The 16228-nt window shown below is 43.2% G+C and overlaps 1 protein-coding gene across 2 annotated transcripts; it reads left to right on the top strand.

Moving 5' to 3' along the window:
* The first annotated feature begins 336 nt into the window (after positions 1 to 336).
* On the top strand, positions 337 to 15733 carry OGFRL1 (opioid growth factor receptor like 1). Of its 2 annotated transcripts, none has more exons than XM_083431684.1 (7): positions 337 to 1223; positions 5830 to 5916; positions 7669 to 7750; positions 9172 to 9250; positions 9352 to 9418; positions 9531 to 9676; positions 10923 to 15733. In XM_083431684.1, the coding sequence occupies exons 1-7, from the start codon at positions 822 to 824 to the stop codon at positions 11677 to 11679; spliced, it is 1620 nt and encodes a 539-aa protein (XP_083287810.1). In that variant the 5' UTR covers positions 337 to 821; the 3' UTR covers positions 11680 to 15733. The 2 variants fall into 2 exon arrangements, with proteins under 2 accessions (XP_083287810.1, XP_083287811.1); XM_083431685.1 differs by having other exon boundaries at positions 339 to 1223; positions 7672 to 7750.
* Positions 15734 to 16228: the final 495 nt, after the last annotated feature.

Genomic DNA, 16228 nt, shown 5'->3' with positions numbered 1-16228 from the left:
GTGAGGTCCGGGGCCTGGGCCTGGGCAGCTGCTGCCAGCCAGAACAGACACTAGTGAGGTAAATGGACTCGACATAAGGAAGCTCCCTGTACACTTCTCAGTGTGGCAGAGGTAGGTGCCCATTGCCGCCCGCAAGTCACCTGTACCTAGAGCGGAGGTAACAAAGCCACCACCGTCCGCAAGGGGACTCCTGGGTCCCGGGGCACCGTCTCCCTCGCGCGGTTTTCCTCGCGCCTTGGCATGCTCCCGGATAAAACTAAGCGCGCGCCCGCGCGCGTCTCTATAGAAAGTTCTGGTTGCGTAAGGCGCCCCTTCCCCGCCACGGAGAAGCGCTCCGTCCGCTCCAGGTTCCTCTTTTGCGCGGCAGCTGCGCTCTGCTACTGCCGCCGCCGCCGCTCAGGGGGCGCTGGGCGGGCTCAACTATTTCCTGTGGAAATCCCAAACGCTCGGCTCCTCCTCCCCACGGCGCGTGTTTGTGGGCTGGGGGTGGGTGGGTGAGAGAGAGAGAGCGAGAGACTGGCTGAGGAGGAGCAGAGCATCGCCTGCTGCCGCTTCAGCCGCTTGCGCCTGCCTCCGTCTTCTTCGTCGTCGTCTTTTTCGCCAGCCTCCTTCGCGTTGCCTGCGGCCTCCGGGGCGCTGCCAACCATGCCCCAGCCGCAGCAGCAGCAGCAGAGGTGGTGGCGGCGGCGGCAGCGGCATTCCTAGCCTGCTCGCGGAACCTACCTACGGACCGACCGACCTTCCCCTCTTTCCCCTGGGCGCGCGCTCCCTCCCCCGTCCTCCCCGGGCGGGAGAGAGAGGCTCCTGCGTTGCCTCTCCCAATGGGCAGTTTGCTGAGCGGGGTCAGCTTCAAGGAGCCCACCACGGTGGAGGACTGCGACTCTACCTGGGAGACGGACTCCGAGCCCGAGCTCCAGGACTCCGGAGGGGAAGAAGGGACGCCGCTCGAGGGGCTGGGGGGCGGAGAAGAAGGAGGCGGCGGCGGCGGCGACCCAGCTGAGGACGAACAGCAGCAGCAGCAGCAGCAGCAGCAGGGGGAACCGCTCCCTGCGGCAAGCTGCCGGCCGGAAGACGCCGAGCCCAGAGAAGGGGTTGCTGAGGAGCCTGAAGAAGAGGAGCTCGAGGAAGACGAGGACGACGAGGAAGAGGAGGAGGAGGAGGAGGAAGGCGAGGATCAAGAGGGAGGGAGGCACGACGAAGCGGAGGCCGCCAGCACCGAGCAGGTAACTCGGGACGCTGCAAACTTCTCCAGGGGGCTATTTGGGGGGCGGTGTCTGGAGCCCTCCCCCCTCAGCGCCATTGCCTCTGCCCCCCTGCCAGTGCTGGTGCCTCTCCAAGGTTGTGTGCCTCGCCTCCCTCTGTTCAGAGGCAGGTGTGCGCCAGAGTCTCGGAATGCAGCAGCAGGGGACTTTTGGACACCATGGTTGCAAACGCTTGGGGTGCTTGTGCGCGCGCGCGCGCGCGTGTGTGAGAGAGAGACAGAGATAAATATACATTTCTACTTTCAGCTTTCTCCATTTCCCCTTTTTTCCTCCCCCCCCCCCCCGCCCCGCATGCAGTGTGACTCAGGAGCCAAGCTGTGGCTGCATCATCCTTGTTGTTGTTGTTATTATCATCATCATAATATTCTTAGTAGGGTTAAAAAAGAAGAAGCTAAATATGGATTTGAGGTGTGTGGCAATCAAAGGAAAGAAGACCAAGGAAGCGAAGCACTCTGGCCTGGCAGGTTTGCTGTATTTTGTTACCAGCTTGCTGATCCAGCCTGATTTTTGTTTTCCTTCCTGTGACATGCGTAGCAAGGAGGAACGGTGGCATGGGGTGGGGGATTTATTCATTTTCCCTCTGGCAAGCTGTTCAGCAGAGCTTTATATCTTCTCTTTTAGAAAAAGATTCTGGTGGCTTTAAAATGCAGAAGGTCAAAGTAGTTCTAATCTTCTCTGTTTCCTTGGTATAATCATCCCCCCATCACATGCCTGCCTGTTCAGGGGATAGAAATTACAGTAGCACATGTGGTGACAAAATGCAGTTTCAGAACAGGGCTTATTTGACATTCTGGCTGAGTGTAACTACAGCTATGATTGCACGTATTAGACAACACATCACTGTGCAGGACCAAAAGAACTCATAAACCCAAGAAATAAGGAGATTATTCAAAGAAAAGAGAGTTACTTGCCTCCTCCTTATTCAACTCTAGGCTAGATCATATTCTCAGCTTTTTACTTTTTTTAAAAAAAATACTCTTACCCTGAATGCAACGTGGACTCTGTTTTCAATCATTACCTCCATGGAATTATTTTCTGTCTCTTAACAAACATTAAACTGAAGACCACTGTCCTTATGTTTCCACCTCATGCTTTCATCTCTGTAGAGAATTATTATTATTGAAACTGTACCTCCACATAATAGCCTGACTCATGTGATAAGTGGGGCACTTTTAAGGCAGTTTTGCCATTCAGTATTCCCATATGTATATTTGCACAGTACAAAAGGTATGGATCTGTGTTTTATTTTCTGACTGCATTCCAACAGGGATCTTACATCACAGTCCTATGCACATCTACTCAAAAGTAAATCCTACTGAAATCAATGGTACAAACAGTGCTTTATTTCCCTAGAAAAATAGGTGCAGGTACTCACCATGAAGTTGTTACACTTTTTAACAGCATAAAAAAAGGTGCTGGCACTATGTACCCTTGACTACTCCCTGAAAAAAAAAGCACTGGGTAAAGGGACCCCTGACCATTAGGTCCAGTCGTAGCCGACTCTGGGGTTGCGGCGCTCATCTCGCTTTATTGGCCAAGGGACCCAGCGTTTGTCCACAGACAGCTTTCGGGTCATGTGGCCAGCATGACTAAGCCACTTCTGGCGAACCAGAGCAGCGCACGGAAACACCGTTTACCTTCCCGCTGGAGCGGTACCTATTTATCTACTTGCACTTTGACGTGCCTCCAAACTGCTAGGTTGGCAGGAGCAGGGACTGAGCAACAGGAGCTCACCCCCTTGCGGGGATTTGAACAGCCGACCTTCTGATTGGGAAGCCCAAGAGGCTCAGTGGTTTAACCCACAGCGCCAAAGTACAAACACCCAAGTAAGCATTAGTAGGTTTCTTTAATAAATGTGGAAATGCTGGAAGCAGTATACAGTCTTCAAAATATAATGTAGAGTCTGCATCTGTTTTTGTAGCTTTTGCCAAGAAAAGAAGAGTGGGTTTTTTTTGCTGCTTTGATGTGTGTGAAGTAAAGTCCCCATGCACTGCTGTTGCCATTTGCCTCTTTTCAGTTGCATATTCCCCTTTACCAACATCAGTCCCATTAGAGGTAATGCACCTCCCCACCCCAGCATTATGATAAAGGCTTTGAGTTTGAATAGGCCATCACTGGACACCTGTAAAATGAAACGTAATGGAAACTATCTAGGACAATTAAGGCTCTGTGGGACTTTGTATTCCACTGTTCCTCAGAGTAAAACCATTGAAATGAATGAACCTAAGTTAGTATTAGTAATTAATTTCAATAGGTTTACTCTGAGTAAAAGTTAGTTGAATACAACCCGTTTGGCTCATTCAGTCAGAAGTTACTTCTGAGAAATTTGCCACTCCTTCTCTCTCCCCCCCCCCCACGCCATGTTCCAGTAAATGTCCTTTATCCATTCATAAAGTAGTGGAATTATGTTGCTTGGATCCATAAGCAGTTCTTAAACATGCAGCACATTGACTAGATGGGATGGGGTCGGTGCAAGTTGTCATTATTCAGAGATACTAAGTCAAGAAAAGTTATTAACTCCAGAGAGGCTGTCTCTTACACATAAGAAGAGGGGATAATCCTGTAACTTGAGTTTCAGGTTTTATCCAAATATTAAAAATGAACCGTGGAGCAAGTAAAAACATTAGCCCATATCAAATTCTGGTTGGTAACAATGTGAATATGTATTGTTCTCTTTTTTAAAAGTGTTTTGAAAGATAGAAAAGAACACTAGTAGAAAGCAAATAATGGGTCATTCTAGTGGCTGGGCAGATACAACAATGTTTCTGTTTTTCTATGTTTCTGTTTTTATAGGTTTGGCTACAAATCCTCTAAATCTATGGAAAAATATATTTATTATTTGAGTGGAGTTTGTTAAATTATATCTTATGTTAAGATTTAACATATAACAAAACTGTGACTAATGGAATTATCAATGGTTGACACACTGAGGGTGCCTATTATTCTTTAATGTGCAATTTTAAGCCAAACACCAGCTAGAGTGCAAGTCTTATTATTCATTATAGAAAATAACCATAGATTCTGAAAGTGGTGTACATTTGCATATCCTTTCTTAACCTTTCATAAATGGTTATTTTGGCAATTTGAAATCTTAATGCAAGGTTATTTAATATTTTAAAAATACTCACTCAAAATGTTTTATGGTCTGCAGTACTGAGCTCAGAGCACTTAGAAACTAGACAGACTTGTACTTATGCAGATCTTGGTCCTGCAGTCCCTTGAAGTTTTCTGAAAGCTTGAATAATTTATACTTGTAGGCAAAAAATAAAATAAAAATGTCACCATTGCTCCATAGTGTGTATCAAGCCCTCCCTCCAAGATTCTCTGTCTGAAAGGTGGGCAAAATTATGGCCATTGTCACTGGTACCTTCCTTTATCACATTCTGGAATCAGAAGTTCAGATTTCTGAGGAAAGCCCTAATCTGTTTAAGTCCGAATGGTACCCTGTTTCTTTCGGGGGTCACTTCCAGTTGGCTAGCCACATGTGCCAGACAACTTTTAGCAAGAAGAGCCAGTCTCTCAAGGTCATGAGAAAATAAACCTATTTCTTCCTTCTTCTTTATTTTAAACAGCAGGAACCATTCAGTAGAATGCATGAAGGACAATATTCAGTAACCAGAAACCCATCATAAAAAAACACTGAGTGTAACCCTAATCGTACCAATAAATTGCTTTGGAATAGGAAATCACATGCATATGTATGTCTGATGTATATTTGTGTGTGCGCACATGTGCATGCGTGCAAATGTTTAAACAGTTGAGGTAGTTTGAAATGGCTGTGTTTTGTTTTCCAGTCCTTTGTCATGTTGGCTTCTCCGTATTAATCTTTCAGAGTGAGCTAGGGTAGGTTAAGAAACTGTTGAAGGTCACCCAGTGAGCTTCATGGTTGAGTGACACTAATTGGAAATAGACTGATCCGTCCGTAACTAGAGCTTAACACATAGCTATTTCATTTTCTACAGGAAAAAGTTTTAAGAAGTAGCAGCACCAAAATTAAAGACATGGCAGTAGCATGTATAGCATAGCTTAAACAAATAATCCTTGAAAATGAGAGCAGCCCAGTTACAAGTCAGATACTAACTTTGAACGTCCCCAAAGCAATAGAAAGGAGGTCACTATGCTGTGTGAATAGGCCCTTGACTTGCTGCCAGATGTGAGAACAAGCTCCACAGGAAAACAATGTGCTGCTGGCTGTGATGAGAAAACTTCCATATTGCCTATCTGTACTGCTCAACTTATTCACTTGTGGCAGTCGTGCCTGGATACCGGTCATCAAGCAATGAGCATGCATGTGTGAACTGACACGCAGTCTCATTCCCCTTCCAGCTGCAGCTCTGTAGGGGGGGGCTCCACCAAACTTCAGGAACAGCTTTTTGGGAAGGAATGCAAAGAAATGTGGGAGGGAGGGAATTGAAAAGCATCAGTGTGCACACAGAACAGCATGTGTGGTCCTTTGGAATGAATGCAGCCCATATTTTATTTTATTTTAAAAATGGAATACCACACTACCAAATATACAGTTAAGACTAAAAAGATTATGCTCATGGAATATGTCTGCTCTTTGCAGGGGGATGATGCAATTGAAGTGGCAGCTAAACCAAAGAGAAGCTTTTACGCAGCAAGAGATTTGTACAAATATCGGCACCAATATCCAGTAAGAGCATTTTGGAGTATTCAGGTCTTCACCAAGATAGAGGCGTGGCAAATTTTTTAAGTCCCTAAAGTAATTTTACAGTTCCAGCAGAGTGTTTCAAATCTATAGAACTCCATCACATAAGTCTATGAAAATATATACAGGTGGGTGGGTGACTAATCCTAGAAAACCCCATGGCTGCCACTGTTGGCTGGTTCTACTAGAAGACAAGTATGTTTGATTTCATATACTGTACCTACTGGTAACAGAGACTTTTGCTAGACTAGGCATAGGCAAACTCGGCCCTCCAGATGTTTTGGGACTACAACTCTCATCATCCCTGACCACTGGTCCTGTTAGCTAGGGATGATGGGAGTTGTAGTCCCAAAACATTTGGGACACAATTTCCTAGGTTTTGTACCAGAAAATATTGTCTTGATAGCACATATATCTGCCTTTGCAAATTATTGCCACAAACACTCTCCTATCAGGGCATTCAAGAGAGAGCATAACAAGCGCGGTTCTATACAAGTCTACTCAGAAGTATGTCCCACTGTGTTCAATGGAACCTGCTCCCAAGAAAAGATGGAAGCCAAAGGCCATTCTATAGGCAAAAACTTACCAAGAAATGAACAGAAATTCTCATACATCGATAGAATAAACTTTAGCACCAATTACATGAGATGTGGGACCCTGAGAAGCTGAGCTAGAAAAATGGCATGAAAACAATGGGGAAAATATAAAGTCAGATTGTAAAGCATGTTATAGCATGTTTCGTGAATTAATCCCTCTAATGTGACAATCCTAAATACGCTAACTTGAGAGTGTCATTTAACTTGCTGGGATGTACTTCTGCGAAAACTAACAGTGTACTCCTGTACATGTCTACTCGGAAGTAAGTCAAACTGAGTTCAGAGGGGCTTACTCTCAGGTAGGTGGGTATAGAATTGCCACCCAAGTTGCTCACTATATAATTGCCACACTACCCTTCCTTTAGACAGTATTAGATATTTTAACTGTGTTATATTGTAGTTCAATTTTTGTTGATTAGCAAAGACTTGAAAGCTTATCTTTCTATATGGAATAGTTTTACTCTTGTCATATATGCTATTATATAATCAATTCATGAACCTGAATTATTAGTGTCTCTCATCCACCTCCTCTTGACCTGCTGATTTCTCTTGACTAAGGTGTTACCTGCCCTTAGCTTAAGGGAAAGATTACACATTACATGTAATTCCAGGGCTGGTTTCCTACAAGTTTTTAAGGAAAGCGGCACGGGTGACTTCAAGTTGCACAGTGGATGGGGCAGGAAGAGTTGCTGGGGACAGATCTTTAACAGACAGATGGCTGGCAAAGAAGGGATTAAACTAGAGTTAACCAATGTGGTGCCCTATAGATGTTGTTGGACTACAACTCACATCATTCCTGACAAGTACCCAAGCTGGCTGCAGCTGATGGAACTTGTAGTCCAAAACATCTGAAGGGCGCCACATTGGATACCCCTGAACAGCTAACCAATCCTTCTCCTCACCCCCACAGGCCATTCATCCCCTTTGCCCAAGCTGAAACCACTTATGGCTGCATTGAATAAAAACCTGTTTTCCCAATCATAGAATATAGGGACATTTGCCCCGCCACCAAGATCTGGCTTGACTTTCATTTGGTCAGATTCTTATCTGTCCTACTGATGACGGCTTATCTTCAGCCTATTTCCTATAGATATATTTGGCTGATCATGCTTTGTGGTTTTCCCCCTATCTCTCTGCTCAGCAGAACTTTAAAGATCTGCGGTATCAGAATGATTTGTGCAACCTCCGTTTTTACAAGAATAAAATTCCCTTTAAACCTGATGGTAAGTAATCCATGGGCATTGTCACAGTGTTTGTTTCATTCTTTTATATCCAAGGCCTTTGTAAATCAAAAGATCAAAACCAATTCAGTGTCAGGTTTGGCTTCAGCAGTTTTGTAGCCCTATCCTATGCATGTTTACTTGGAAATAAGGCATACTGAGATCAGTGAGGCATTTCCCCAGGAAAGTGTGCATGTGATGGCATTTTAAGGCATGGGATTTCATTTTAGTCAATTAACAGAAGCTCATCTTTGTGAAGTTCAAACATACCACCTCTAACCTGTTTGTGAGCTGCAGCAGCCTGATTTTGGTTTTCGGCTCCAACCTCAAATGGTGCAAAATTTCCACTACGTTTGGTTTACTCCAAGAAAAGCAGATCTCTTGTGGGTTTCCTATTAATCTGGATCATGATGCCTTGAAATTTCCAATTTATTAAGCATAACTTGAAAAGCTCTAGATAAATTATTAGAGGCATCACCATTGTGCTCTTCAAGTGAAACAAACCCCCCAGGTTATGTTATATATGTTGGTGCCAGATTAATAAAACCAGTATTTCTTTGGTGCATTTGACCTTTGGTGTTATTGTGTTGCACTATTGTGAACAGACTATGTATTTTTTAGGAACCTTGGCTACTGGGTTAAGTGGATCATGTCCATAGCAGTGTGCATTGGTTTTACTTAAGAGTTAGCAATTTATAGAATATTGCCATTCCCCACCACCACCACATTTGTTTGGGGAAGCAGTTTTAAGTCAAGTCACAAGGTTGGTGGGGAGTGGGCTGAGCCACACTACTTATAGCATGGCTGGCTGTTGTGATGGGGAGAGCAAATTGCTCTTGGCAGACAGATAATTTGTATTAATAACATTGCGGCACTGAGCATAGGTCAAAAAACATAGGCTGGCCTTAGCAGCTAGCCCAAACAGTTCCTTGCCATGGCATTTACCAACTTCCTCTGAGGGAATGGGCAGGATGTTCTAACATTATGCTGAACTTGAAATAAAGAACTGCAGAGGTGAGCGCCTCTCCTTTTCCAGAGTTGAGGAGGTCAGACATTCATTCCCATTGTGCTAAACCTCAGCATCAAGGACAGCTCCGACCTTTCTCATTACAGAGCCCTCACACTCCTCCAGCAAAGGAAGGAAGAGCAAAGGGTTGCCTTGTTGATGTGCTCATGTCAAAGCAAAATATGTACCCCCCAGTAACAAGCTGGCAAGTGCATTTGTAGATCCTTGGCTCTATATAGTGCCTGGTGTCTTCTCTGGGATTAGAAGGACAATGTTAAGATTTTCAAATAATCAGAGACAATATATTTGTCTACAAAATACATTTTTGTGTTCTGTGCCACAGCATTTTTAGATGCATGATATATATACAGATTGTTAAATTTGATGTTTGCATTTGCTCATGCATTTGTATTTATAGGTGTTTATATTGAAGAAGTCCTAAATAAGTGGAAAGGAGATTATGAAAAGTTGGAACACAATCACACTTACATACAGTGGTTGGTAATTGTTTTCTTTTCATTGCTTTTATAATACATTTATATAAATTTGTCTAAACTTGCTTAATCCGCAACAAATCTGTGTGTCTTTAATAATATAGGCTTTTTCCATTAAGAGAGCAAGGACTGAATTTCTATGCAAAGGAATTAACAACATATGAAATTGAGGTAAAGCTAATAATTCACAATATAACTTTGCTGCTTGATGATAAAGGGTAAAATTATTCTATATCTCTAATTTTGTTGTTGTTTGTACCTTCTTTTTGAAAACGTGTTGCAGGAATTCAAAAAAACAAAAGAAGCAATTAGAAGATTCCTGTTGGCTTACAAAATGATGCTGGAGTTTTTTGGAATAAAATTAATTGATAAAACCGGAAATGTTGCACGAGCATCTAATTGGCAAGAACGATTCCAGCACTTAAATGAGTAAGTAATGTCTTGCAGTAGAGAAAATCCTCTATTTGCGCTACTCCCCACTTTATTTATTTGCAACATTTTATATCCTGCTCTTTGTTGCCAAGCTGTTCCAGGGTGGGTTGCAGCTATAAAAAATACATCATAAATGCACCATAAAGTCTTAACATCATTCAGTCTTCTAACAAGAATGACAATATACAATTCCCATCTCTTTGCAAGAGAAACCAGGTGGTTCTGAATTACATCCACCTCCACCGCAAAAGGCTGGGAGAAAGAGGAAGGCACATGTGGCAATCAAGATTCTCCAACCCCCAGATGTCAATATAAGGGCATAACATTTGAACAGTACTTGCATAAAAGTGCGGTTGATTTCCAGGTTGTAAGCGCACATATGCGGTGCATTGAGATTTTACGTGATCTCAAAGGCAGAACAGGCTCAGCTGGTCGGAAGGAGGTATATGGTTTTCTCCACCATACATAGGGATGAGATTCGGTTCCATGCTGCCTTTGTTCCTGAGAGAAGCATGAATTCTTTGTCAAGAGTTTTTGCATCTGTGTGTCTATCAGCAACTGTTTCTGTTTGCGTATGTCTTTAGCTGTGTCAGTGAATACTGATTTCATTTATTTACTTATTTCATAAATTTTATACACCACTTAATTGTAAAAAAACCAAACCCACCTCATAGCTGTAGTCATCAGGTGGCGCCCAAGTAGTATCTCTACTCTCATGTTGTTGTTTAGTCGTGTCCGACTCTTCGTGACCCCATGGACCAGAGCACACCAGGCACTCCTGTCTTCCACTGCCTCCTGCAGTTTGATCAGACTCATGCTGGTAGCTTCAAGAGCAATGTCCAACCATCTCATCCTCTGTCGTCCCCTTCTCCTTGTGCCCTCAATCTTTCCCAACATCAGAATACTAGTTGCTGGAAATTGCAGATGAGCAGAATGCTGTTGTGCTTGCAGGCTTCCCATGGTCCACTGGCCTGATCTAGCATATTTATCTTCCTTTTTATGTTCTTATGTAGTATGAAAAGGCAATTCTAGTTTAGCTGGCATTGAAATACCTTTCACTTGGTAGTCGCCATTCCATCTGAATTGTCTCTGAAAGATCCACATTGGATTGGTAATCCTTTTTGTCAAGGTGTCAGGTGCTGATTATTTTTCTATCCTCTTCCCCCTGCGCCCCAAAGATAAATAATGCCCCACTTTGCTTCCTGTCATTTTGAATCCAGATGATTTCCCCCCCTTTTCGCAGGTCCCAGCATAACTACTTGAGGATCACCCGTATTCTGAAGAGTCTTGGCGAACTCGGGTACGAAAGTTTCAAACCTCCTCTTGTAAAATTCATTCTTCACGAAGCTCTCGTGGAAGACACCATCTCCAACATTAAGCAAAGCGCTTTGGAATATTTTGTATATACTATTAGAGACCGGAGAGAGAGGAGGAAACTCCTGCGGTTTGCCCAGCAGCACTACACACCCTCTGACCACTTCATATGGGGGCCACCGAGGAAGCAGAAGTTGGAAGGAAGCAAGCCGAGTAAAAAGCTGGCATCGCCGGTTTCTCTCCGCAGCGGTTACGTTTCTAAACACAAAAGTGGGAGAGAATGCAAGAATGTGCCCGTGGTTTGTAACTCAAGTGGCAAAGCAACCAATGAAAAAAGGGCAGAACATGCTAAAAAGGATGACGATTGTGACCAGAACAGGAAACACGGCAGCCCTGAGGTTGTTAAGCAAAGCATTGGTGAAAAGAATAGCAATGCTGATTGTCAGAACTCCATACTGGAAGAAATTGCTAATCCTTCGAACCAGAAGGAGAACGTTTGCCATCTTAAAAAACATAAAGGCAAAAATGATGAAAACCTTAATCAAGACAGCAGAAATGCAGAACTTGTAGAAAAAGATTGTCGTGACTGTAAAAGCGATTCAACTAATATATCAACAGATCTGCAAGACAGTGTAGTTAAGGATAAAAACCCAGGAGGATCGAACAAAGAGGAGACTCGAGCATAGACTAAAGTGTCTCAGTTAACTTGTATGAAATTGGACAAGGAAAAGAAGATCTTGATGCTGGGCCCAGTGCTTTTGGCCACCAAGGGGTTATGCTCTCTTTCATTTGACTCTTGTTAACTGTTTGCACTTTTCAGAACTGTGTATTAAGCTTAAAAACAACTGCAGAATCCTCAAGCCCGAGAACTCCTATGCTAAGCGTTGCTCTCTTTGTGGAAACTATTGATTTCAGTTATCCTCCCCCCCCCCAATCTTATTCTAATATACATTTTTTAATCTTAGTTATTTGGCAGCTAGGGTTCCAAGGACGTCCAAGGAATGTTTTCTTAATGATAATCACTTGGTATGCTGAACTTTGCAATGTTTGCCATTGCTTGAACAACAAAAGCAGGTTCATTTAGGCTGTATATTCAGCATCACCACCATCTGGACATAGAAACTAAACCTCGGAGACCCAGGTTCAAGTCCTACCTCTCCCATGACTCTCACATTGACAGCAACCGTGTGCCGCTGTGGGTTAAACCACAGAGCCTAGGGCTTGCCGATCAGAAGGTTGGTGGCTCGAATCCCCGTGACGGGGTGAGCTCCCATTGCTCAGTCCCTACTCTTGCCAACCTAGCAGTTCAGAAGCACGTCAAAGTGCAAGTAGATAAATAGGTACCACTCCAGCAGGAAGGTAAACGGCGTTTCTGTGTGCTGCTCTGGTTCGCCAGAAGCAGCTTAGTCATGCTGGCCACATGACCTGGAAGCTGTACGCCAGCTCCCTCGGCCAATAAAGCGAAATGAGCGCCGCAACCTCGGAGTCGTCTGTGACTGGACCTAATGGTCCCTTTACCTTTACCTATGTTCTCTTGGCCTCAGGTCCACCACTGAGGGCGTATACTTCTCAAGTGTTACTGCTGAGAAGACGAAAAAAGCTAGCAAATCACCTTTTACATTAAAAACAACTATTAGTAAGATTTGCACACCAGCACCCCTTGTTCCAAAATACTCATATATAGTTTATGAAGGCATCTTCCCTTGGTGCCTCCTCTCTCCACTTCCTCCCTCCCATGCAGCTGCACAAATCTAAAAATCAGGACACAGCATTTTGCCAATGTTTATTTTGCCTGAGAGACCCACTTCTGCTGATAAAGGAGTATAAGGTCAGAAAAGGCTTAAGTACTGCCTAGACAAAGTTGATGACTGCCCACTCAGCTTCTAAAGCAGAAGCAATATTTTGAGATTGACCTTTTCTTCCTTGAAATTCTGGTGGGATTTGAAAGTCCTCTGTGCAAAAGGGGAGATAGCAGCATTCTTTTCTTTGTTCTTCCCCAAGTTTCCAAAAAATTCATGCCTACATCCTCACTTCTAGCTACTAGGGGTATGCAGGGAACATCCAGGGAAGAAAAAATTCTTTATCGTGCACCTGATCCAGGTAACTCTTTACCTGCTTCTATGCACATGCTTGCTTATTCTCCTCTCCCCAGAAAACTTAAGATTTCTTCCATGGGAAGTGAGGGAGAACTCTGAAGCAGGATGGATTAAGAAGACACTGCCAGAACCAAGGAATATGCTTCTTCAACATACATTTGGTCCATACAAAAGACCAAACTTCTCTTTCACCCCAGATAGCTTGGACATCTTTTACCAAATAGTAAAGAGTATTTTATAGAATGATGGTTGAAGGCGTGTGCTAAAATTGTTGTCTGCGCAGCTTCTCGACCTCCTCAGTGGGTACCAAAAGCCTGTTTTGAAGGAGGGGCTCATAATTGTAAGGGCTTCATTTCCTCCTTTGTTATCTTAAACCAGAACCTTGATGAATCCAGAGTGAAAAGTGTGCTCACAAATAGCTTTTCAGTGCAATTAAGGCAAACCTTTCCATATCTCAGTCTAGTTGGAAAGACATTGACGACAGAGGGCTTTTGTTTTTTAGATTTATATACTACCCTTCAAATGCCTTTTCAGTTGTTCTAACCGGGTAAGAAGTAGCTTCTTCAGAGCTTTCATGCCTCTGTGCTGGGAGACACTGGCACAGCCTTCCCCATACTGGTTCCTTCCAGATGTTTGGGACAGCTACTATTAGCATCAGCACAGCTTGCTGACTAGGACTGATGGGAGTTGTAGTTCAAAACGTCTGAAGGGCACTAGCTTGGGGAAGGCTGCGCTAGCATATCTTTGCAGGCCTCCCCCCTCCAAATGTGTGTTTATACAGAAACAAAATATGAGCAGTACCTTTTGGTTTTAGACCTCCCTCTTACCTGTATTAATCTTACAAATGTTTCAGTGACGGCTGATCAGTGGTACTACTGCAGGCTTGGAAGTGGGGATAGGACTTGTACTGGAGTGTTGGTGCCGATGCCAGATTTTCTTTCAAAGCCGGTAGCTTTGCATCCACAAAGAGTATAGCTATGAGTTTATTACGGTTTATCCTGTAAAAAGTGTGTATACAATTCCAGTTTTGTCCTTGGGTTTACTGTTCAGCAGATGCCTCCTGGCATACGGAACGAGGGTGAAACTGGCACCAATTCTGTGATGTTGGAGACTGTTATTTGAGGAGGCATTCATGAAATGTGTACCACACCAAGCACCCTTTCTGCAACCCCCTTTGAAATTAAAAACAACAGCACCCTCTTATTTAAATGTTCTTAGTGTTCCTTCCTGATACAGGATTCTCTGTGTATAAAATAGCATCCCTGACATATCTTATCCACCCTTCAGGTTAATCCTGCGTGAGGTAGTGACTCGCAAAAGAACAAGTGAGCCCATGCTAGAGATACCAGTGCACAGAAGATATTATTCAATAAAGCAGATATATAAGGTTTAGCCAGGAAGTGATGCAATCCTATATTCGACCTGTGCCAAGACCATTTCATCCGGTTGCTTGTTTGTTTCCAGACTTTACCTATTTGTTTCCAAGATTTTTCTTAAATCTTTCAAGTTCTATGTGGCCATATACTCGTCACCTTCTCCCGTTTTGTACACACACACCAGGCAAGATTAGATGAGTGCAACTGGCACTGCTCATGGTTCTAGCACTGCAACAGATGGGATCGGGCCCTTTTATAATAATAGGTGTAAACTTTCGGACCTCTTCTCTGAGTGTGTTAGGAAATCGCCATCTTTCATTGGGTGTGCTTTTTTTCTCTTCAAAACAAAACAGGGTAAATCCATTTTTCACCAGTGAGCATTTGGATGGTTTTATTTTATTGGCTGGGTCTGGAGGTTGGGGTGGGGGTTGGGAGTGCAAACTGTTTTCGATTGATATTTAAGTGGCTTTATTATTCTGTTGCTTGTTTGCTGTAAACTGCTTTGATATTATAGAGAAGCAATCTACAAATGTTTTAAATGAAACATGCAAGAGAACCGTGTTTTGTTTATATTAAATTTGCATTAATTGGCTTGAGAGCAAAGAATTCTACACACCAAGATGTGTAGCAGTACAACAGGGGGGGCTGGTTCGCCTGTTGTTGCAGTGCCAACAGCAAGATCCAGCTGCGCTGTATAAAAACAGGAAGTGCTTCTGTGTGTCCATTATGTGGGGCAGCCCTTGCACCTCATGAGGTCCTACTCTGATGGGCCATTGGACCCTTGTGGGAGGAGTCAGAGATCAGGAAACTCAGCAAAGAATAGTACTCTACAAGGTGCAAGGGCTGCTGCATACCTAGCCACAAAAAAGAACTAAAGAGTCTTCAATGAGATTCAAAGAGCCTTGTGGACCCTCCCTGACCCCACCATGATGCACTGGGGCTTTTCAATTTCTCCCTGGTGACTATGTGCACACCCAAGTTTCAGTTATTTATTTTTTTGTCTGATGCTTCAGTATATAAATCCTCCCCTGGACCCTTCAGTATGTAATGAATTACCTTAGGACAAAGTGTGTTTATCTTCATACCTTTTCTTTAAAAAACAAAACCTTACGGTATTTGTAAGCATTATATGCTGCTGTTTTAGTGGGAAATGTGTTCTGTTCACATGGTAGAAGTAGGTGGAATGTTTTATTTATTTTTAGTCCAAGAAGTGCTTTAATTTGTAATTCTCATATTGTGTGTGTAAATAAAACTGTTTCACAACTTTAGGAATGCTGCTGCTGCTGCTTCTTCTATGGATTTTGTTTACTCCTGCATCACAGAGCACACCAAAATCGGCAAACATACTCAATACATTTGCAACATTTTGGGCAGTGTTCCCAATCACATAAGAGAGCAAGCCCCATTGAACACAGGGGTAGCAGTGTAAATTGGAGTACAGATACAAATGAGACTGCTGTTAATAGTAAGGAATGCAGGCTGTAGGAAGTAACGCATGTACCATCCTTAGGTAGCTCAAAGACTCTTAATTTTGCAAACTAGTAAAATCCAATGTTGTTCATGTTGAACATAATTTAAAACGGCTATGTAATTAATATTCTGCTTGTTTTTCTAATTGAATTTTTACTTTTCTGTACTTTGATTTGTTGGGCTAGTAGTGTGTTAATAACTGATGCAGTACATTCTTTTCTCTTGAGTTCTTACTTACGTATTGATGAACTTGACCTTCCCAATTTAAAAGTGTAATATAATATTGTGTAATA

Source organism: Podarcis tiliguerta (assembly GCF_965153285.1).
Source record: "Podarcis tiliguerta genome assembly, chromosome: 3".
Lineage (NCBI taxonomy): Eukaryota > Metazoa > Chordata > Lepidosauria > Squamata > Lacertidae > Podarcis > Podarcis tiliguerta.
The sequence above is the reverse complement of the archived record's forward strand: the minus strand, read 5'-3'. Positions and strand labels throughout refer to the sequence as shown.